Consider the following 23185-nt stretch of genomic DNA (forward strand, 5'->3'; position numbering starts at 1 on the left):
CCTTGCCCATTTGTAAAAGTGTGGAATAAATATTCCTAACACGAGGTTCTGCTTGACCCACTAAGGCTTTTTTGTTCCTCCTCTGATCTTTTCCCCCTCCTCTTCCTTTCCCCTCTGTTCAAAACCCGTTATCTCCATATGAGAAAACATGCCTGCCAGGAGCACTGGCACCGCCGAATTTCAAACCATTGTCACCCAGCACCATTTCTGCAACTTTTGAAGGCGGGCAGAGCTTTTACTTGGGTTTTTTGTTCTCCCTTTCTCACTTATCTTCCCCCTTCTTAAAAGTATCTCGCCTGTATCTGCAGGAAGCCGGGAGCCGCGCTGTGTCGGTGCAGGCTTTCCTCTCCCTCTTTCCACCGCTCGTTGGCCCAGGGCCATCCTATCTGCTCCCCGGCGAGACGAGGAGAGATTCAGCACATGAGTATGGTACGGCTCCTCCTTCGCCAGGCACGAGTCTACTCGGGCAATGCTCGGAGGTTTAAAGAACACTACCTATCGTCTTGTCTTATGAGCCAAATGGGCAGGAGGTGATGCTGCCATTTAAGCAATCTAATCAGCCCCTGTATCGAGCAGGGCATGGCCTGAGAGTAGTTTGGAGGCTTGTTTGCGTCTCCTCTCACCCTGTTTAGGGTCAGCATCCTTCTTTGAGCCACCTTTCTGCGGATGAAGGGCCAGCTGGTAAGTCTGTCCTTTCCAGAAGCCATCAATTTCCCTTCTGGGTTTACATCCACGGGACAGCAGCCTCCAGCAGAAGTAGCAGGGGCCAGAGGCGGAGGATTTCTTCCAGGCTTTTTCAGGGGGACACAACATGGTTGTGCTGAGCATGGAGCTAGTGAACGCTGTCAACCTTATCGGTCAGCCCTCGCTTTTTTAACCAAGCAAGATACTTTATTCTGCAGAAGTTGGGCTCAAAGATTACACCAATGAAATTTTCAGTTCTCTGGTTATCTTTTATGTATGTTGATGAGAAGCTGTTGAAAAGGGAGGATGAGAAAGAATTGACCCAGGATGGTTAAACCTCATAAGGCAGATTTCCCTTGCTGCTAGCAAACGGCAGCAAACTGAATTTTTGTGCTGAATGGAAGCAGATTTTCAGACTTCTTGAATGCTGGAGTTTCTATGTACATTTTTGTTATTAAGTCTTCAGTAAATATTTGCATATCTATTTTTATCTCCTAGTAGACCAGCTTGGGTATGCACTTGTATATAATTACTGCAGAAATTCCCAATCTGTACAAAATAAGGATCCTTCACAACCAGGCAGTACAAAATACATAACTGCAAAGCTTTTTTTCCCCTGGAAGAAAGTGTGTTTTTATCATCTCTCAATAAAAACCAGGGCTTGCAGTGAGACATGCGGGAGTGAAACAAACAGTTAAGCTCAATGTATGAAGACAAACGTGCAGGAACATCTTTTCATGTGATCTACGTGCCCTTGGAAGTGATTGCCCGAATGACAGAAATAGCAGTGTGCAAACAAGTTAACACTTGTGAATACCTGTTTTTTGCTCTCTGCTGCGGGCCATCAGTGCCGGGATGCAGCGGTGTATGAAAGGGATGATTTGAAGGCATCAATAGATTGAGCCATCCACTACCTTACTGCTTAATTTTGGGCAACCTGGGTGACTGCTACTGAAAACGAGAGTTTGGAGTTGTTCGTTGTTGGCTGGGTGGGGGAAAGAGCTTCGTTTTTCAAAAGGTTTAAAGCACTTTATAAGAGTGTAACACAGATCGGCAGCTTGAATATGAAAAGAAATTGCTGTCTTTGTAAGCAGAAGTGATTATTTGATCGGTCTGGGCCATGTGAAGGTGGCGAATCGCAGAAGTTGTGGAGTGTTGCAGGGGACTGTGCCTGTCATCTCGCTCCAGATTTTGGGGCTTTTTGAAGTCTCTGAGGGTCCTTTAAGGCTCACGTTGTACAGGCTGCTTTGTGGGTGCTGATTTGAAGATGCTCGTAAGTGTACTTGAAGCTGATGAGAAAGTGGAGCAGACTTATCATGCTTGGTTCTTTAATCCGGCTGATGTTGTCCATGAATGGGTGAACGTGGGTTTTGTGCTGACTGCCTCGTTGTACTCTGAGAGTGGCCCTGAGTACAGTAGTTTTGCATATATGACAGCTGAAAAGAAAAATACTCCAGACAGAAATGTCTGTGTTGTTTCCTTGATAAAGGAAGGTCATTTCTTTAGTCACTTCTAATGACTCAGTTGACTTCAGTGCCTCCATGGATTTGTACTAATCACCACCAAAAACTGGCCGCTTACTTCTGTTTCTCTGTAGAAATATTGAGTCTGCGTAAATCAAGACTAGTTCTACTGAAGTCAGTTGATTTAAACGGTGGTGAATGGTGGAAGACGTAGTTTTGCTTTGTCTGAATTTCCCTGCAGGTTTAGCCCAAAATGAGTCACAGGAGCGGATGGGTGGCTGTTCCGGGGCAGAGTGGGGACAGCCACTGCCACCACCGACGTCTGCACAGGTTTCTCTGCCATGTCATGAACTGTCCGACCGTTTCCCTACCCTGCTCTGCCCATTCCTGTTGCCAATCGTGTTATTGTTTGCTCGTTACAACTTTGCTTTCTAAATTGTGTGGTTTCCCAGAGAGGTAGCCCTGTGGTTTGCCTGAGCCCAGGGCTTCACCTGCCCATTAGAAAGGTTTGCTACTTTTAAAGTAAGAAACCAGTTGGCTAAGATGCTGAAAGCTGTGTGTAATTTTACCTGGTTGACGGTATACATTTCTATATACATACCTTCTTGAATTCCTTAATTATTTGCATAGAGTCTCTGTCCCAAGCCCCCTGGAGGGTAATCTGTAGCTGTGCTGCAGAGTGAAGCTGGGGATGCCTGTTGTGGCTGGTCTCCATGACAAGGAGGGGACATGCTTTCGGCTTGGGCAGGCACTCGGTAGATGCAGCCCTAGTGAAAGGAAAACAGAGAAATTTCCATTTCTCACCCCCCTGAGCAGGTCAGCCAAAGCCCCCGCTCCCGTAACGTTCCTGCTCAGCTCCATATCTCTCCTGGGAGATGCAGCGCTCAGGAGGGACCTGTGTGAGCTGCTCTGTCCTGCGACAATTAAAACAGATTCTGAGTTTCCTGAATCAGTTCTGATTCAAAATGAAATCTCTAAATCTGAAGCTTTAGATGAACACCTCAAGAAGATAAATGTTTCCTCACCCCCTTAAAGGGGCGATGTAGCCTCTGTGCAGCTCAGTGAGACCTGAAGAATTACTGCTTTGAGTCACAAGCCTGTGCAAAGTCAGGGTTTGACATTCCAAAAGAGATGACTGAATAGAAATTTCTATTGAATGCATGTAACTGCTGAGTTATTTTTTCATTCCGATCTACAGCAGCATCTTTTTTTCCTTTCTTTTCTTTTGATTAGTAAAAAGAAAATCTGGGACACTGCTGCAGAAGAGCAGCTGTCTCACAACATTGAGAACATCTTGCACAGAAGCAGTTTCACAGGGCAAGCTAAATTCATTTCAGGAGTGAAAAAATTGCTACAATTTGATGGCTGTTGGGTGTTTGTGAAGTGGTCTGCTGGTTTCAGTGTAGAAGTTGTAGTATCAGTATCACAGTACTCCCCATTCCTTCTAACTTGTCCTTCTGCAGTCCGTCTTTCAGGTGTCTGTTTTTCTGCAATAGCTGCTTTGGTGATCTACACCTAATAAATTCCATTTTAAAAAGCAATACTTGTGCCCTTTGCTGCTAGTCTCTCGTAGTCTGGGGAAAAAAGCAGGTCTCTCTACCTGACAAAGACCTTGTGAAATAAAGCTTGTGGCTGGCATTAACTCCAAATCACATTAATTTTCAAGACTGAGGAGTGTGCGTGTGTATTTGTCTGGCCCTGGAGCCGGTGCTCTGTTTCACTCGGGCCGTTGATTAGATGACTGTCCAGAGTGAAGAACAGCGTGCGTGTCCTGCAATGCAGCATCCCTCCTCGCCTGCAGATTAACCTGCCCTTGTTTCATTGCAGAGAGGAAGCCAGGGAACCGGACTCCTGGAGCACCTTGTCTCACACTGTGCACTCAGGGGACTACAGCGTGAAGCACCACCGCGGGCTGGATGTTTACATGCTGACAGCTGAAGCCAAGCAAGGGGTAGCAGCCAGCTTGGAGAGTGACATACGGCACCTTCAGATGCACATGCAGAGCCACCAGCACAGGGTAAGGAAAAGGCTGAGGTGATGACAGAGAAGCGGAGCTGGCTGGTTGCAGGCTGGCACCTGTGGAGGACTTCCCTATGTAAGCACCCTTCGGGGGTATATTTACCTTGACGTTTTCTCTGGATGTCATTAGCAAACATCGAGGTAGACATCTGCCTATTTTCTTCTCGTTTGAGCACAGGGAGATCTGATCAAGTTGTACTAGGCAGCAAATTTTCCCTCTGAGAAGAGAAACGGGTTTGGGGCTGTGCAAAGCTGGCTTTGCTTGGCCTTGTGGGCTCTCTCTGCTCCCAGCTCCTGCCTTCTCCATTAGGCTGGGACCTGCTTGGATGGGCAGGGAAACCTCCCTGGAGGTGGACTGTCCCTCCACGGTGTCTGTCAGCCATCAGGCACGCTCCGGCGCAGGGCTGGGTCTGTGGGGGCTGCACATGGTGGGTACATCTCTGTTCAGATGGAAATTTCAGGGTCAGAAAGGAGACTGAGGGGAGAGTCTCTGGGGCAGGTGATGGAGAAAGCAGCCGTTTCCTTAGCACCTTGGTGTAGGACTCAGAGGACGAGCCTGCCCTGGACACACGGGGTGTGAGTCCATAGCGGTTCCCTCGCTGCGCTCCTCTTGGGACCCCATGGTGGTTGGACTGTAGGAGCCATGAGGCTTTGGAAGGGCTTCCTCTTACTGCTTTAAAGTAGGTGCCACAGGGACTCGGTTGGGTCGGGAAGGTGAAACAGTGTGACACTTCTCTGCCACTTCTCAGAAACACCTGTGCATCTTGCACAGCGGGCATCACTTGTGGGAGTTTCTTTATCAGCTCATAGATCTGCTGTTACAGAGCTGTGAGGTCTAAACAATAGTATATTTTTGTTCCTTTACTTCAGGGGGGAATCATTGTCTGCAGGCAGTGGGCTGGGGGGACGTTCAGAGATATGGGCCACCCTGAGCCATTCTCACCCTTCCCTGGGCACCTGAGATGTTAGTTACTGCCGGTCTCAACAGGAACTGGTGGCATGAGTGGCAAACCCAGGCTAACTGTGAAATCGCTTCCCCTTTCCATCGAAAGACGCTAAAGCACGGTGGCATATCCAGCGTGCTTGTTTGCTTGTGCGAATGCCAGATGGGTACATTTTGCCTGACAATGAAATCAGAAAAGGCTATGTTTAGACTTTTTCTTTCCAGCACTGTTTCACTTCACATCTAATCTGATTTGAATTTGGAAAGCAGCCCTGTAATTATTTCATTTAGGTTCATTTCGGGTCAGTTAAAAGCCAGTTGACTTCCTTTGGAGACGGCTCTATTTTTCAGGCAATCGGCAGAGTGATTTCACCATGAGGATGCTGGGGCTGCCGCGGCCTCTCCTTGTGAAAAACTTGCTTGTTCCCAAGCAAGCATTACTGTTGTCTGTGTCTGTCTGTCCTGGTTGTGTTGTCTGTGTCTGTCCATCTTGGCTGGGAACCAGCAAGCGCGGTCTCCGTGCCCTGCTGCAGGGTTCTAGCCACCAGACGGCTGGCACGCCGTTTGATCCTTTTTTCTTTTTTTTTTTTTTTTGCCCTTGTTAAAAAATAGCTGCAGCCTGCGGGTACCGCTGCACGCAGAGCCCTGCGTCCCATTCCTGGCGCTGTGCCGTGGATGGAGATGCCGTGCTGCCTGCCTCCAATGCTAACTTTATCTTGGGATGCCTCAAAAGCAGGGAGCTCTGGCATAGGTGACCGCATATGTGGGGGCTGAGCAGCAGGATGATTTTAAAGAAGGAGGTTCATGGTAAACACCAGAAGTATGTTTAATGGTCTGTGATTCAGTGGCGGTGCTCATTGTTTGCAAACCCCAGAGAGTGGAAAGAAGAGTAAATGCAATATCCTCAACATAGCGGTGATGATTTTAGCCACTGTTTATATATGCAATACCCAGAAGGTTCCCTGTGATGCATCAATTAACTTATTGGCCATTTTAATATTCAGGGAGAAAAGGGGCGTTTAAGCTGACATTTTTGGTATGAAATTCTATTTCTTTAAGAACTAGAGTCTTAAACCAATTTTGCAGGGACCTGTTTAAGTTAGGCTTTTAGGATGCATCTACTTTTGGGAGTATTTTTACAAATAAATGCAAAAAAATAACAGTTTTGAAGTAGTTAATTAGGGTTTTGTATTTGTGGGGAGTCACAGGCACTTACTGAGAAAACAGCGTGACCTCTGAAAGCTTACGGTGCAAAACCCTGCGCCTGCCACAGAAAATCAAGGGAGCTCGGTGGGGTGTACGCTGTAGGATTGAGGTCACTCGTTAATTTAACAAGTCGGTTTTTCTAAGATGTGAACATTGATATGCAGCAAAGAGAATAAAAAAGAAGGTATTGAAAGAGACGGTTATTTTAAATAAAGGTTTGATTGTATCATACTATAAAAGCTTCAGGGATCCTTGACAAAGCAGATGCTCTGGAAGGAAAATGCAGATTAGAGAGGAACTGAGTACATTGCTACTGTTCCACACAATGCACGTATTAATTTTAATAGTATGTCATCGTTTTCAAATTCTTATATCCATTTAGGAAGTAAATTTCAGATATTTAATTATGCATGCAATTCTCTGGAATAGATTAGATGATTAGTTCAGTCCTAGGAGTAGGAGACAAGTGGCAGTGTTTGGACATCGTCAGCCAATTCCCAGGTCTGAAGTAGCGTTTCCATTAATACAGAGAAAATCGAGCAACGCTGTTGAGAACTGGGGAGGGCCGTCGGGCGGTGATCTGAACTTGCTTTTAGGTGGCATTTACTCAAGCCCTTTGGGACTAGGCTGGTATATATTTGCATTTTTTTGGTAGACTGAATTCTGCTGTTTACTGATCTTGAATTTAAGTGCACTCAAGAAATATGACTACAGCTGCTTGCCGAGCAATTACAAAGATTGCAGTTCTTCTCAGTGGTGGCAGATGGTGTAACAAGGGGGCAGAGGGACAAATTTCAGCTTCAGGGTGTTGAGGCTGACCGTTAGGAAAAACTTCTTCATGGGAGGGTGGTGTGGCAGGGGAACAGGTTGCCCAGAGAGGTGGCGGGTACTCCACCATTGGAGGTTTTAGGGACTTGGCAAGATGAAGTCATGGCTGACCTGATGTTAAGTTGCTGATAGTCCAGCTTCGGGCGGGAGGTTGAACTAGATGACCTCCAGGTGCTCTTTCCAAGCAAAATTTCTGTCATTCTAGTAATTTCGATATTACTGCGTAACAAAACCAACACGTAAAATACCCGCTGCAGTTTGTTTGTAACTCTGTCCCAAGGGACACCAGATAGAGGTAGAAGGAGGGTGGAAAGAATCACATCAAGGAGGAAGGAATCACATCAAATAGGATTATGTAGATACAGCTCTTGTAGATGGTGGATACTGTGTAAATATGTGACAGAGTAAAATAATAAAATATATGTGTTTTTCTTTTTTTGGTCTTGTTACAGAGTTTGAGGCAGCAGACAGAGCCTGTACTGGGAGATCCTGGAGACAACTGTGCTAAAGGAGCAGAGCCAGATGGTCACCCGGGCACTACCTCTCAGAGCCTAGAAGAAATGGCAAGAGAAGGAAGGCAGGAAAGTCCCTCTGATCTTGTTCAGCAGGACATCAGGCAGCTCTCAGACCAAACCGACCAGGAGGACAAATGCAACAGCAGGAGTTTGGGAGCTTTTAATGATGCGCCAAATGACTTGCTGAGCCTGGGGGATGCAGAGAGCCCAGAGTGCTTCTGTGAAAGTAAAAATACAGTGACGTGGAGTAAAAAGGAAGAGGAGGGGCCAACCTCTGCTGAAGGCTCTGGGACTGTAGCAGATGAGAAGGACTGCATAGTGAGCCCGTGTGCAAGTGTAAACGGTGCCGTAAATCTTCCATCCTGTGGAAATACAAATGAGGAAGCTGGAATGACATCTGTTGGAGTTGGTTTGGATCAAGCCGGCTTGTGCAGTAGAGATAGCACCCATCAGGAAGCGCAAGCTGCCGAGGAGCGTGCAGCTGACAGTACTGTTACTGTGGTTGAAACTGCAGGCGAAGCCTCAGCTTCCTCGGAGGGCGTGGATGTGGCTATGGGCCAAACTGAATGCAGGAACTGTACAGGGGCGGCTGAGAGGGCTGCGGGCCAGCAGCAGGTAGAGGATGGGATGGCTGAGGCTGGTGAACGGAGGACGGCAAACCTAGAAGAGCAATCGCCAGCTAAGGAAGAGTTAGCCGGTGCTGCTCAGCCCTTACTCAGTGGTTTTAATGGCACTGAGTGTGCAGATGGGGAGGATGCAAATGTGGGAGTGGTACTGGCACATGACGGTATGAATGCAGACAGTGGCACTGGTGATGTCTCTGTTGACCTTTGCAAGACTGGCGATGACAAGGAGACTGGGGCGGACTCAGGCACTGATCAGGTAAACAGTGGCTTCTCAAAAAGCCAAGGTGATGCTCGTGTCGCAGCGGGGCAGGATGTCACTGCGAGCACCGGGGCAGCGTTGCCAGCAGTGAATGGAGTGAAAGTTCCCTTGTGTGCATCAAAACCTGGTCCTGGTTTGGAAATCCACAGCAGCGGGGAGCAAGAAGGGCAGGTGGAAGCAGGTTGCACAGATGGGAAATCCAGCTCACCCTTACTGAAAGATAGCGTGGAAACTGATGACTCTGATGCTAAACCTGAAAACGATGATGGTGGATCTAATCAAAGCAGTGCAGACCCTGCGAGTTGCCAGGAGAGCGGTAAGATGAGTGAACATGCAGCTGAAGCAATGGAGGGCAGCAAAGCCTATGAAGTGGAACCAGCAGGAACTGATACCAGCAGCAGCATAGATGGAGGAAGCGCAGATTCTGCAGATGGAGCTCAGGAAGTTGCTAGCTGTTGCCCTTCTGCTGATCAAACTGTTGTTAACAATGAAATGGGCGACAGCTTAAAACTGGACGCTGCTCAAGAGAGCAAACGTGAACCTGCATCGCTCCCTCTGGAGGATGTGAGCACATGCCTGGCAGAAAAAGAGCCTGCACAAAGCGAAGCAGAGATAGCAGAAAGTGCTTTGGAGCAGGAGGGACTGAATGGTGAGAAGAAATCACTCTGTCCCCTACCCAGAGGAGAGGGACTGGCTGCGAGTCAGGAGGGAGACACTGCAGTGGCACCTCCCGGGCAGGAGGCAGCTCTGCAAGGTAATGACCCTGGATTAGCTCCATGTGCCAAGGGCGCAGGCTGTGTGGAGGGTAATTTAATAGGCACACCCTCTGTAATTCATAATGAAGAATCTAAACAAAACCAGGAAGTGGTGGCAGCAGGCTCGGCAGAGCTCGCCCAGCAGCGCGGCGGGGAGCATGGCAGGGTAGCTGCCAGGGCTGGCTGGCCTGGGGACCATGCTGGGGACGAGGGCTCTCCGGAGCAGAGCCTCTCGGAGGAGGCTGAAGGAGGCAAAGCTGAGCCTGACCAGGAGGCTTGTGCAAGTGGCAGGGAGCAGATACTGTCGGAGGAACTTCTTACCTCTGTTGTGAAACCCTCTGCCTGCACTCAGGGGGGGCCTGTGGCAGGTGGCAACAATATGGATGCTGGGCTGAAAGGAATGGTCCCTGCTGAAGAAGCCTGTGAGACCGGGGCAGTGGGTGAAGGAGAAGACACCATGCATGGACCTGCATTGGCAGGCGAGGCACTGGGTGCAGAGAGCAACCCTTGTCCAGATGCAGGGCTGAACCGGGAATGTGATCCCAGTCAAACCCAACAGCAAATCTCCCCGTGCAGCAGCACCCCCGAATTACGGGATGCTTTGGAAATGGGAGCCCTGAGCGGTGCCTCTGAGGGTAAGGAAGCGTTAAGGCCGGTGGCAATAACCCCCATTGCAGCGTATCCGGAAGAGCAGGGGGATATGGAAAGCGTGCTTCCCCGGGCAGCACTTCAGCCCATCGCAGAAGAGCCCACGTGCGACAGCGACTCCAGCACCGACACCATTTATCCAACCAGCGAGAGTGATGCTGGTCCCACTGCAAAAGCAGCTCAGGGGGAGGTCTTGGCTGAGCCCAACGAAAAGCAAAGCCGAGCCATACCCGAATTGCCCTTCTCACCGTGTTCGTGCCGTTTACATGCTGTTGAGTCACTGGAAAATGTGGGAGTAAAGAGTTTGGTTTCGGCAGATGATGTCTCCTCTCTGGATAAAGTTCCTAAAATGGTAAAAAGTTTTGATGCAGTGGTTTTTGCAGCAGAGACACCTTGTTCCCCGGAATTACCAGCCACAGAAAAAGCGGGGCTTGAGCCCCAGACTGCAGTGGATGTGGGAGCCAGCCTTAACGGAGAAACGGATTTAAGTTCCTCGACAAAGAAGAGGGGCGTCAGCCCATCAGTGCAACAAGCTGAGCCTGTTACAGGTAGGAAAATTCAGTTGGTTTCCTACTTTTTAGTTGTTTCTTTGTAGGTGTGCCTCTAGCATCTCATCAGCAAAGGAAGGGAAATAAGAGCAGGAGGCCTGCCTTGCAGAGGAAGTGTAGGTGTTTGGGAGTTTTCTTCTGAGAAAGAAGAAATCTGAAGTTACGTACTAAAACTTTCAGTTCAAATGCGTGTTGCTTGGCTGGCACTGGAGGTAAGGGCAGGACATCATCTCCTATCAGTTTGTGCAGAGGAATTTTTAGCACGTGAGTCCTCCCTGGAGAAGGAATGAATGGGAGGGAGCTCTTTGGATTACTGTATCTTCAAGTTATATGCTTTCATGTGGGCCAGAGGGTTTATTTGCTTAGTGCTATTCCTTCTCTTCTCCCCTTTATTTTTGCTAACGTGGAGTCAGAGGGTACAACGGGGCATTTTCTTTGCTCATCTACTTGAAACAGCTGCCAGTGTCCTTCTGAGCTGCGCAAAGCCACTTCCTAATCGGCGGTATTAGGTCATTTAAAAGAGCCAGTGAGCCCTACCCCCACCGCCTTTTCCGGGCTGCGAAGTTTTTTTGTTGGGCAGAGCAGCTGGGGGTGTTTTCCAGTGCATTTAAGCAGTACTGGAACTCAGATGAGGAGTTTTGCTTGCTGCCATCGGCTGGGAAGCGGGACCGGCATTCCCCGCAGATGAGTGGTGATGGGAGAAAGCGGTGGAACTTGGGGGACAGCGTAGACATCTGATGCCCGTGCGACAGGAGCTAATAGAAAACTTCGCCAGGTAACTCAGAAAAGGGAAATTAAGGGATAAATTGAATGAAAGAGAAATGGCTTTGTTGCTCCAGCTTGGAATTAAATCATAGGTGAATTTTCTACTGAAGCCATGGAGCTAATCTGATCTTTATATTCCACCTGTTCAGGCAGCTGTTGAATGGAAGCAGCTGAACTTTTTCAGTTGCCATTTTCTTCTTTGCTATGAGAAAATGATACAGTGTCTCTTGCTTTCCCAGCACCAAACAAACAAAACATTTAAGCGATTAAAAAAAAAAAAATGTGCCATGGTGTAAATCAGGAAGTTATAAAGCTATTTCACTGCTTTAATGCTGGGAGCAGTTTCTTCAGCCTGAATGCAAAAGGGGGTGATGACAGAGGATTTGTTCTGATATGTGACAGCAGAATAACTGGGGGCAGGGGAAAAGATTGATTTTGGGGGGAGTCAGTGATGGGTCCAGCAAATCCTTTTCTCGTTGAGCTCAGGAGTTTTAGAAAGTTTATGTGTCTGGAGATAACCAGTAAACGTTCATCAGGAGATCGTTAGTAAATAAGCAGAAAGGTTTAAAGGCGGGTTAGCAAGCTGTTTTTCAGAAAGAAGCTATTTTAGTGCTGTGGCAGAGTGACAGTTCAATAGGACGGGAGTGGCTGTAAGTCAATACCTGGCAGCGCTCCTTCCTTCTGGGAGCCTCCCGCTCTGCTGGCTCTGTCCGTACAGTCCAGGTCTTTATCTCTGGTTGGATTCTTGGAGACATGACATTGTCTAGGCGAGGTTTTAAAAGGAGAAGGGACTGAACGGTCCAATAAGATGCTGACTGAAGTAGGAAAGCAATATTAAGGCATCATTCTGTGTTAGGGTATGGAAAGCGGGGGGGGAAAAAGGAGGTGATCCTGTCACTGATTTAAAATACATAAGGATTTACAGCTTTTGGAATACAATGGTCTGACCTCTCCAAAAGGAAGAATTGTTATTTGCAATGGGATGCTGCACAAAGCAAAATTTCAGCTGGAATATCTTCTCTTGAGGAACTTTAGGATTGCTCTGAGGCAAAATGTTAGGGAAGCCCAAATAAAATATTAGCTTAAAGTAGAGACAAGCGACTGCTGTGAATCCAAGCTCACTATTTGAAATATTTCTGAAATTCACCTCCTATAAAGCAGCATCTAGGACTCTGATATGGCAGTAATCCCAGAGAACAGATTTATTGTTTATTATTATTATTGCTGTGCACATGCTTCATGTTGATGTCTAAGCTTTGGATAGCGTGTTTTGTGTACTAGTTCAGTGGCAGCCTTCAGTTCTTTGTGTCAGTTCTTCTTTCCTGTGTCAGTGCTGGGGAGTTTTCCCTTGCAGCCTGGGTTTGTACAGGGTATTTTCTAGCCATGCAGGAGTCATCGGTGCTCAGCAGAATGAATCAGATCTTTTTTTTGATAGACTACAATAAAACCTTCCCAAAGGAAGTGTATCTCACGAGGTCACTTCTCAGAAACACGTGTGGTCGGAGGGTTTTATTGTCATGCTAATTTATCAGAGATCTAACTGGCTGATAGTTGCAGTTTCCATTACTCCAAATCATTGACCTCTTTATTTTTTTTTTTACTTATATTGTGAAATTGCTGCCAAATATATACCTGTTTATCTCATTGCCTCTCCTTAGTTTCACCCTACCCCCAAAACAGAGACCTCAAAGGGGTAATTGCCTTATCCAGACAAATATCTAGTGACTGATCACAACATTGAAGGAAGGTGATGAAGCTGGAAGATTCTACTTTCATAAGGCAGCTCCTCATGCTGTTAGCTTTGGGCTCAGAACTGCATTACGATTGAGTAATGGCTTCTTCAAGACCATTATTTGCACATCAGGCAGATGTATGCTACTCAGTAAGAAGGCAGGCAGTTAGTATATGAAACGATACCACGGTAGGCAGGCTGGGCAAGAAGAGAAGAAATGGCATGTGTCTGTGCTGACAAAACACCTCTGAGTAGATGCAGCTTCTTGGCAGAAAGCGACCCCAGCAAGACTAGGTCGTGTGGTTGGGGTTTGGCATCTTAAATTAACAAATACTGTAAACACTGCTTCCTAGGTCTCCTCCTGGGAGAAATATCCCTAGTGGATCTCAGCATTTAAAGAAAACATTCATTGCCATATAGAAGAATTTCACCTTATTTTGAATTTTACCAGTCTTCACTTCATTCTCATCGATGGCATTTTCCCTATGGAAAAGTACTTACTACAATTTCCTTCCCCTCCCCTGGTAGAGAAGCAGGATGAACCACTAACAAATGTCACTGATGATACCACCCATGCGATAATATGCTCTGTGCCCCAGAGACCTCTGTGATTGCATTTTCTTTTGGGATATGTTTCGTAATTAAAGCTTAGGAGAAAATGGCAGAGAGCAAAAAGCTGTCCACTTGAATTTCATCCTGAGGGTACATGGCTTTGTCTTCCAGTTCTTACCCAGCATGGAGTATCGTTTACACCGCTTGCTCCTCCTGTCCTCAGTGTACCAGAGGTTTCTTCCTTGCGTGTTTGTCTTTGAACCAAGATCTCAACCATCATGACATTGCTGTGAACCCCGAGGAGATCTCATTGTGACCGTGATCTCTGCTTTGCCAACAAATGGGACCCACAGAAATTTGTAGCATTACCTCTGATTTCTGAGAGTCTGCCCGCAAACTCATCTAATCGAGACAAAATCACGCCATTTTGACTTAATGCTGTTGGATTAGTTTATCGATAGAGCATTGCAAAACCAGATCGTCCCAAAATCAAGGGTAGACTTTAATGCCAATGGAAACCCATTGGTGACAGTTGTTAGAGCAATTTCCCCGTGAAGATGGGAGGCTCCTCTTGCTAAATCCCTGAACGGATAAACTCACTGCAAACATACATCGCCCTTAAGAAGGCGTTGTCATCCATCCAACGTTTGTTATTACTAGAAATGAGAGAGGGAGTGGGATTGGGATTAGAGGGGAGCTTAGCCCTAACAGAGCCACTCTCCATCTGGGTGGCTTTGGTCATATCACTTAACTCCTCTAAAAGTATCCTGTGTGTTAGGAGAGTTGTTGGCGTAGGGTTGAAAGAGGATTGGGATATTTACTTCATGCCAGGAAAAGGTACGCAGAAGGGAACCCCAGGGGAATGGTGACTAACAAAAGCTTTGCTGGGCAGAGAAAGCGTCTGGGACATGATGTTTGTACCACTGTGGCGGTGACACCGTCATGGGAGTGTGAGGAAGAGGGGAAAATCAGCTGAGACTTTGTAAACTCCAGCAGAAAAGGGTTTGCCTCTTTCTTTTAGGGCCAGGGACCTAATCGTCATCCTTAAGGCAGTGCAGGTGGGCTAAGTTTTTGAAGCTTGTGATTTTATTTTTTTTTCAACACTTAAAATGCCTGTTGAGAGAAGGCAAGGCTGGTTTCTTGCGTTATCTTCAGGTTATGGTAAAAAGAAAGACAGCAAAAAATGTGGGGTTTTTTTTTAACTAGACGAACGGGAGCCAAGAAAACACATGGACAAATACATGCAGATGTGCTCAGCCTCACCTAGAGCTTTTCAGGAGTTTTACCCCGTGCTTGCTGCTGTTTCATAGTTTCCTTCAGTCCCAGACACGATAGTTGTAAAACTAATAACAAACAAGCAGCAAAGTCAGGAATGAAACCAGATGTTGGAAGTCAAATGGACTTGTTGAAGGGGGTTTTGGAGTTGGGTTTTCTTTCCTTTTTTTTTTTCTTGAGACTGGTTTGAATAAACAGAAGAATACCAGCAGCACTGCGAGAAGTTTGTTTTTAAATTGCCTGTGCGAACCCTCTGTTTTCACAGGGAAGTTGGAAATGAAAACTGAAGACGAGGTGGATTTTCTGAAAGACCGTGATGGGAGCGCAGCCCACGAGGAAGCGGTGAGTGCCACTTATGCGTTGTCACCTTGTCTTTTTCTGTGCTTTTTAAAGAAACGCCACCGCTGCTGCGGCCGGCCGCCTAACCTGCTGGTTTCCTTTCTGTCGCCTTTGCAAAGCTGAACAGCGTCCATCACCATGACGTCGTTTTAGCCTTTTAAAAATACCGTGGGCTTTTTTAGACCGTGCATTTTTCAGCCACTGGATTAAGCCACATGTATTTGTTCTCAGTAAGTGACATAGAGATTGACCCAAAAGGTCCCTCATGAGGCGGGGCTGTAGCAAGATTTATATATAATTTGATAAAAGCGATGCCCCGTAATGTGCTTTGGGGTTGGTGATGCCGCGTTTGGGGGCTGGCAGCGCCTCCGAGGTCCCGGCACGTGTGTGGTCGTGGGGAGTCGCCCCATCCCCTCTCCAGGGATTTTCTGGGAGAGGGAAGCATGGCTGCGGCCGGTATTGGTGCGTGCACAGGCTCCGAGGTCTGAAGGCATTGCTGGCTGGGAGCGTTAGTGCCTTTCCTGGAAGGAAAATTAATAATGGGAATACATACAGGAATCGAATGTGGGGGGAAACGCTGTATTCCTCACGTCAGTGAAACAACGTAGAAAGGTCATGCCAGGCATCAGAAATTAGTTGATATTGTTTACTATTACTTGTGCTTTGCCATATTTAAGGACTGTCTATGATTTAAAAAAAAAAAAAAAGTGAATATTGGGCTTGACAGGAACATAATTTTGGTTTAAATCGCCCCTAATATATATTCAACTTTGTCAGGAGCCCGGGTTTTTTAGTGTTACCTTTCTTACCTGGATTTGCATTTGCTCCTCTCTTTTATGTGTTGTTTCTTCTTCCTGAAAAGGGAAGTGTTTTGTAAATGCTAGATTGCTCGCAGCCTGTGTTGGTGCACGTTGCTGTTGAGCAGCTGTGTTTGTGTGTTACCGTACCATTATGAAGCTGTTAAAAGAGAAAATATTGCGGGGATGAGTTAACGTTGCAGGGTGGAGCATCAAAAAAACTTTGCTCATCCTGCAGTAAAGCTCTTTAGGCGGCAGAACACTCTTGCCAAAGCTTGTAATAAAATCAGGTTTATTTTGGTTTTAACAAGTTAAGGCTTAATTTCTGTAGCTGTCTGCTCCATGAGTTAGCCAGGGACTAGAGCAAATAACTTTCCAAGCTAAAATTTGTGGTGTCTGATAAGTAAGTCTTTTGTTACTGGAATGCGTGAGTGTAAAGGTGCTGATGATTTTTTTTTTACCAACCCTTTATTAAAGGTAATTTTCATGACTAATACTTAGGTGTCTGGTGGTAAAGTACGGTATCTTTAGAAAATGCAAATTAGGGCACTGCCTTTTCCTTTCAAACAGGGGAAAAAAGAAAAGAAACATATTGAATTTGGCTTCTATTTTGCATGTTGTACAGGCATTTTGATTTTTTTGTGTGTGTGCTTTCATCTCTTCTTCCTCCCTCTCCCACCCCGTCAAACACCTCTTTAGAAATCTGGCTTTTCTGGTGTAGGAATGGGAGCGCCAGGGGAATGGAAAGTTTGCTGCAGGACTGACAGGGTTTCCTGTTGCTAAGTTCAACAGAAACAAAATAACAACTGCACTATATTAAGGTCATTTAAAAAAAAAAAATCAGTGGAAGACTTATAAATAGAGCTTAATTCACACGTGTAGGCTGGGCAGGGAGCTGGCTGGTGAAAGCCATGGCGAAGCGTGCATCTCCTGCCACGTCCTGTCTCGGCTTTATTTAGTGCTGACTTTTTTTGTAGCCAGAAGTCTTTCAGGTGCTCATTCCCTTCTCATTACAGAGCCATTTTGTGGTTAGTAAAAGCGGTTTTCTTAACTTGGTGCAAATAGGAATGTTGTTGCTTGCACCTGGTCAGCTATTCAGCAGTCTCACCAGCGCTGTCGGCAACTTTGGACCTTGGGAATGGCATTAACTCCGGTTTTATGGGTGAGAATTCGCACAATGTTATTTATAAATATGCAATGTGGAAAGCTGTTTATATGCACAGACTATTAAAAAAAAATATGCTTCGGACCCTAAAAACTGCAACTTCTTGTATAGTGCAATCAGGCTGAATTGACAGTAAGCTTGAGCACGCTGGAAAAAGAAATGGGAAAATTCCTTCTCGTGACTTGGTTTCTGAAAGGCTGAGAATTAGCTGGATTCGTGATGCCAGTATTAGATGTGTAAGATTGCACATGCTTGCCCCTGTAGTTGTTTCAGAAGACTTTGCCTGAGAGAGGCTCTTGTGCATGTCATGGAAAAGCTGCAGCTGAAAAATGTTTAGGAAAATAATGGTTTGTAGGGTTATAAGCACTGAAAAGAAAATAATGGAAAAATGGTTTTTCCAATTAAAATGGGTTTTTAAAGTGACTGTTTCTTAAATCTCCAGAATGTTTTCTCAGAGGTTGTGTTTGTTCAGCTATAGAAATTCTGTAACCAGAATTTCCCAAGCTCCTTTCATGTTGGGCGGTGGGTGCTCATCCTGCCGGAGACTCCCCTGGTCCTTATCTTCCTGCTTTGTTTGGGGATCTTGAGTAGAGCTGGGGCAATAACTTGATGTGATCTATTAAAATTAGACTTTAGCATTTTTTAAATTGAATGACTTCAGATTCTTAACTGTGCTGAGAAATCTGGTTTGGCTTCTGCATACTGTGATATTAAAATAATTTAGACATGGCGCCTGGTGGCTCCAGCGTTATGAAAGCAAAGCGACAGTTTGAAATGAACTGTATCCTGATATACTTCTCTTCTTTTGTTGATCCCAGAAATGGGTGATCTTTCATTATTTGCTGAATAAGGTTGCACTGCTGGGTTCATCCAACGGCTTCGGTTGTCTAAGCCTGTGACTGACAAATTGTAGCTGGCTGACCCCAGAAACAGAGTTCACTGGGAAATAGCCTTCTCATTGCATTTATTAATTTCATTAGTTAGTTCCTATTGAATTTAATCCATCCTACCTTTACCACATGAATTAGTTTTTAATTAATGTCTGTATTTTCAGAAGTTGCAGTCTACCAGATAAACACGGCATTTCTAAATATCTTCGCAGAGAATGAAGCTGGAAAAAGATTTGCACTTTAGTCTCTCTACTGATCCAAGTAGTGCAGTAACATGTGATATATCAGCAAGGTCGCCTTCTGGGGGAAAATTTGCAATATTTTCAGTCATGATTTGGAAGATGGAAGTATGTTTACTTGGATGACGTCAGGTTGGGAGGGGTTGCAGGCACTTGGGAGAACAGGGTCAGGGTTCAGAGTGACCTTAAGAAATTGGAGAGTACATCCAGATAAGAGATAAAAGCAGCCAGAGAGTGCTTCACGTGCAAAGAAGAAATCAAAATGCACATTTACGAAGTCAGGTTTAAGCTGGAGAGGGATGAGTAGAAAAAAAATGAGGATTTTTAGTGGACCACAAATGAATCATCACCGAGAGATTATTGCAAAAGAGACAAATATTGTTTTGAGTTAGATTGAAGGAGTGTCCTCCGTAAGGTGTGGGAGGTGACTTACCCGTGCGTGGCACTGCAGAGGCACCATCAGTGTCATTGAATCCGGTTTTGGGTGCCCTCCTCCGAGGAGGACACGAGTGTACTGGAAAGTGTCCAGAAGGAAACAACAACAACAGATTAAGAAACGTGAGAAGAGGTTGAAAGAATTAAATTTATTCAGTGCAACAAAAAGAAAACTATTGTGCAATCTAGCACTCTGCCAACATGTGATAGTGGTTATTAAAGTCCCAGATTTCCGTGGCAGCTTAATTTACTGATTTGCTAATTTGCCAGGATGATTTAGGCTGGATGTTGAGAAAACATCCTGTTATCATCATGAAACTGTCGCAAGACCACCTAGGGAGGCTAGGAAACCTCCTTCCCTGGGAGTTGTTACAGATAAGATAGATGATGCTCTGTCAGGACAGAGCCCCAGGTCTGTTGCTGCCCATTGCTTTTGGTTTGTAGGTCCCCAGGTTTGTGCTTTGAACAGGGAGAAGAGGAGGGGACAGCTTGTCCGGAGTCCAGCAGAGTGCAAAGAAGCGGACAGGCATGGCAGGACCCTAGGAGATGGAGGTGGGAAGAAGGGATGGGCTGGACTGGGTGGAAGAGGGCTTGTGAGAGAGAGGAGAGACCCACACGGCATTGAGATGGGCGTTGGGATGGACAGTAGGTGTGAAGGATCCACAGATTTTTTTTTTTCCCCCTCAACTGTAGCCCTCCGTGTTCCTTTTCCCTGGAGTCAGCAGATAAATGGAGAAAATTACGGCCAAGGTGTACGGTGTCACCATCCCCTCTAGTGTCTGGTCCATAGGAGGAGAGCCTGGTGCTGGTGCTGGTTTGTTGGTCAAGTCAAGTAGCAGAGAGATGCTTCATGACTCAAAACTGCTGAATCTTGTCAGTGTCCCAATGCAAGGGGTTATTATAGTTCTCCAGGCTCGAGTTTATTTTCTTAGGAAGTAACTTTTTTAACAAACTGGTCACCCTGAGGACGTCCCAAAATTCAGGTTCCCTGTGCGCACTGAAGTCCGTTTGCTCCATGTGTCCGTATGTACATACTTGGGGCGGTGATTGTAGATTCCTGTTTTCCAAAGGGCCTGCAGAACAGTGTGGGACATTTCTGAGCGAGTGGCTGGAGTGTTAGAAACAAATCAGAGCGGGGTCCGGCGGTGGAAAGTGCAGCCTTAACAATAGGCTGCGTCCTCGCCCTGCCTCTTTAAAATCACTTGTGTAACTCTCTCTTTGTAAATGTTGTCCTGTAACTAGAGTAAACATGGAAAAACCCAGCCAAAAAGGAGCCTGCCCTAAGCCTGGCATTGCTGCTGGGAGGGTGACACACACATACCCACTGGGTCAAGGCTTTGGGCTAGTCATCTGCGAGGCCCTTTCTCACACCCACCAGCATCCTGTGTCTGCCCCGGATGCTCAAAGCAGGGGCTCGAGAGGTCTTGGAGGAAACTGTTTCAGACAGTCAAGCCCTGAGTAAATTCATCGCTGTGCAGAATAGCTCGCCCTGGGTTTAGCCATCTGTTCTGCGCATCGCTGCATAAGCTGGAGTTCCCGGTACATGCTGCAGAGAGTTAGAATAAATGCAGGGCGAAAGAAAAAGAAATTTAAACCAGGCTGGGATTGTTGTTTGGCCTTTACTATTGTTCATGCTTTGAAATCTGTAGCAGGAAGGCGTTTATACAACTATTGTGGCAGGTTTTTTTGTCCTGCGCTTAATTTCCCTGGGTACTGCAGTTCCGAAGCCTTTTTCTCCCGAACGCTGCTAATCCTCAGCTCGAGACAGTCGTTTCCGAGCTCAGTCACAGGATTCACGGCTGTTAGCAAGAGAAGCAGGAACACGGATGACGAGCCAAATCTCCGACTCGGCACAAAGATGCTGCTCCCAGGTTTGGCTCGGCGCGAGCCTGTGACAAGACGGGGCAGATGAAGGTGCCTGCGCCGCCCCCACGGCTCGCAGCAGCCGCAGGGCTTGTGCTAGCCCTCGCAGATCTCTGGAGAGGGTGAGTTACTCCTCCTCCCCTACGCCTTCCCCTTCAGCCACCACAGGCAATGTTTTTTAGAGGAAGGATTGCTGTGTGCAGCCCTGATACTCTTGTTTTTTCATCATTTCCTCTAATAAAACTTCTGGCTCTGCCATCCTGCCGGTATCGGCTGCAAGGGAAGTTTATCCCTCAGCTTTTTCATACTCATTTTGAAAGCATCAAAAGTTACCTGCAATTTTATTTACCATCTGCAAATACTATTGCCTCGACGGCAGAGCTGTGGATATATTCCTGCTGTAGTCTTGCAATGGATACAGACTGAAGGCAACTGTTACATATTATGAACCTTCTGCCCCTGACTTGCTTCAGACAAAGGGATTCACTCATACGAATTATTTAACATCAGTGTAGAGGCCCTTTCTAGTATCAGGACTCCATGATTTCACAAGTTTGTAAAACACAGAGCTAAAGGATTTCCATTATAGAAAATCCTGGTTTTGGAGTTCTCTTCCAGTGGTTAGATACATTAATTTTTTACACAGTCATGAAAGTATGGATCCATAAAATAATGGATGTATAAAACTGTTACTGTGGCAAAGGAATGCTGGCACTGAATATTATACCTTGAGAAGGAAAATACTGTTCTGTTTTTGAGTCGTTCAATCTCCTGTTTCATATGGATTCTTTTATTTGTGTTTGAAATCTCTTAAAGTTTTGTGGTGTAACTGTTGTATGGTAGACATGGTTACTGCACACTGAATTCCTGGTCTAAATATAGAGGAAATTAGGACGATAACATGGGAGACCAAATGTGGACTTTTCGATGGAGACCGCGTTATTATGACAAATAGGTGCTTTGGAGTGTCACATCACTGGGGTTTTATCCTTCTGAAGGAACCTGTCTAGCTCTAATATATTGGAAGCCAAAATTGGCACCCTACAACGTGGAGAAGCTAGCATTTATGTTTTTCTGTGGACTTATGTTTTTTGCAGTTCATTGGTAGTTACACTGCCTTAGAGGAAAACCTCATTAATACGAGGAATAGGTTTTTAATTATATTGCCGTACATTTGTTCTGGGATTTTGGGGAGTCACGCACTGGTGCTTCAGTTTTCTTGCCATCCTGCACTAACCACTATGCTACCTGGCAGGTTTTTTTTAAGTATAGTTTTTCAGGATTTGGGAAAGCTTTTTGGGACAATTTGTGCCAAATCCAGGAAGTCTTCTGAAATGTGAACCACGATGAGCAATGACACATGGAGGGAGAAGGCCCTGGGTACCACCGGATCATGGCTGCAGCAGCCACAGCCGCTGATGGGCACCGCGGTTCCTCCTCCGCTGCGGCAGCACAAGTGTTCGGGAGGTCGTGCTGTGAGCGGGGCAGGTTCAAAAGTGAGACGAGACCTGGGCAAAGCTTTTGTTCCGGATTCAGAGCAGGGCCTGCCATTTGGGGAGCTTTGGACTGTAACCATTGCATGGGGAACAGCTTCCTTCCGACTTTTTACTCCGATGGAAGAGCCATAAATGAGATGCAGCGTTTAGAAGGTGAGGACAAACAAGTTGAGACTGTAGGAATTACACTGAAAACTTTGAAGGGTGAAAATAGTTAATTCTTAAAGTAAGTTACTGTAGGAAGGTGTGAGCTCTCTGTCTTTAAGGTCCTTAAAGACGCCTGTCTTTAAGGTCCGCATTAGAAGGTGAAACCTAGCAGTGCAGTCTGAGAGCCCTCAGCTGGGGACAGCTGTCTGAGAGAAGAGCAGGGCTTTTGGCCGCTGATGAAGAATAACAGGATCCAGCAGCATCCAGGCATGGTGTTTCTGACTTAATCTTCCAGCAAAGGATGAAGAGAGTGGTGTGAATAAGAAGAAAAAAGTAAAGGACAAAGGAGAGAGAGTTGTATGTCAAGCTAGAGTGCAGATTAGAAAGAATTCTTCTCTTAAGTGTTTCCATTCATGCAGTGTGAATCGTTATGAAAACGTATTTGGCATTTTACCCAGTACTGTTAAAACTCTTTCCATGGAAACATGGAATCAAAATGCATTTAGCCTCGTGGTAGTTGCACAGATTCCCCTTTTTGTTATCGCTCTCAGCCTGCCTCCCCCTCACACACACCTTTTTAGGTGGTCCATCTTCCCTTATTATACCATTTTCATGCAGAGATGGAAATCCCAGATTTTTTTCCTCCAGCATCTCTGCTGTTACTGCTCGGTGTCGTGTGCACATCCTGGTGTGGCCCAAAGTGCCTCAACTGTGTTGCAGAATGTTTCTGGGATCAAACTGCTGGTAAAACGTCAGGTGAGGTAAAAACCTGGTTGATAACTAAATGTTTGCCTTTCCATGCAGCATCCTTGCTCGCTCTTGGGCTTTGCCAGGGACATCTCTCCTGCTGCCTGGTCTGCGCTGTGCAGAGCAGTCGTATGGGGCAGTTTGGCGGTGATGGAGAGGGCTTTAAGCTTGGGACTGTGAAACAAGAACAGATGGTGAGTGTTGTAAAGGCTGATTAAAATGTGAGTCTGGATAGAAGGACTGAGTGAT

At 46.2% G+C, this 23185-nt stretch overlaps 1 protein-coding gene across 2 annotated transcripts in view; it reads left to right on the forward strand.

Moving 5' to 3' along the window:
- Positions 1 to 11072: 11072 nt before the first annotated feature.
- The window catches only part of AKAP13 (A-kinase anchoring protein 13), a 95952-nt gene continuing 83839 nt past the window's right edge, over positions 11073 to 23185 (forward strand). For both annotated transcript variants that reach the window (XM_074602062.1, XM_074602063.1), the window contains exons 1-2: positions 11073 to 11269; positions 15084 to 15160. In XM_074602062.1, the coding sequence (XP_074458163.1) occupies positions 15095 to 15160 (66 nt within the window). In that variant the 5' untranslated portion in view covers positions 11073 to 11269; positions 15084 to 15094. The remainder of the gene's footprint in view (positions 11270 to 15083; positions 15161 to 23185) is intronic.

The sequence above is a fragment of the Larus michahellis genome, chromosome 9 (genome assembly GCF_964199755.1).
Source record: "Larus michahellis chromosome 9, bLarMic1.1, whole genome shotgun sequence".
In the NCBI taxonomy this organism is placed as follows: Eukaryota; Metazoa; Chordata; class Aves; order Charadriiformes; family Laridae; genus Larus; species Larus michahellis.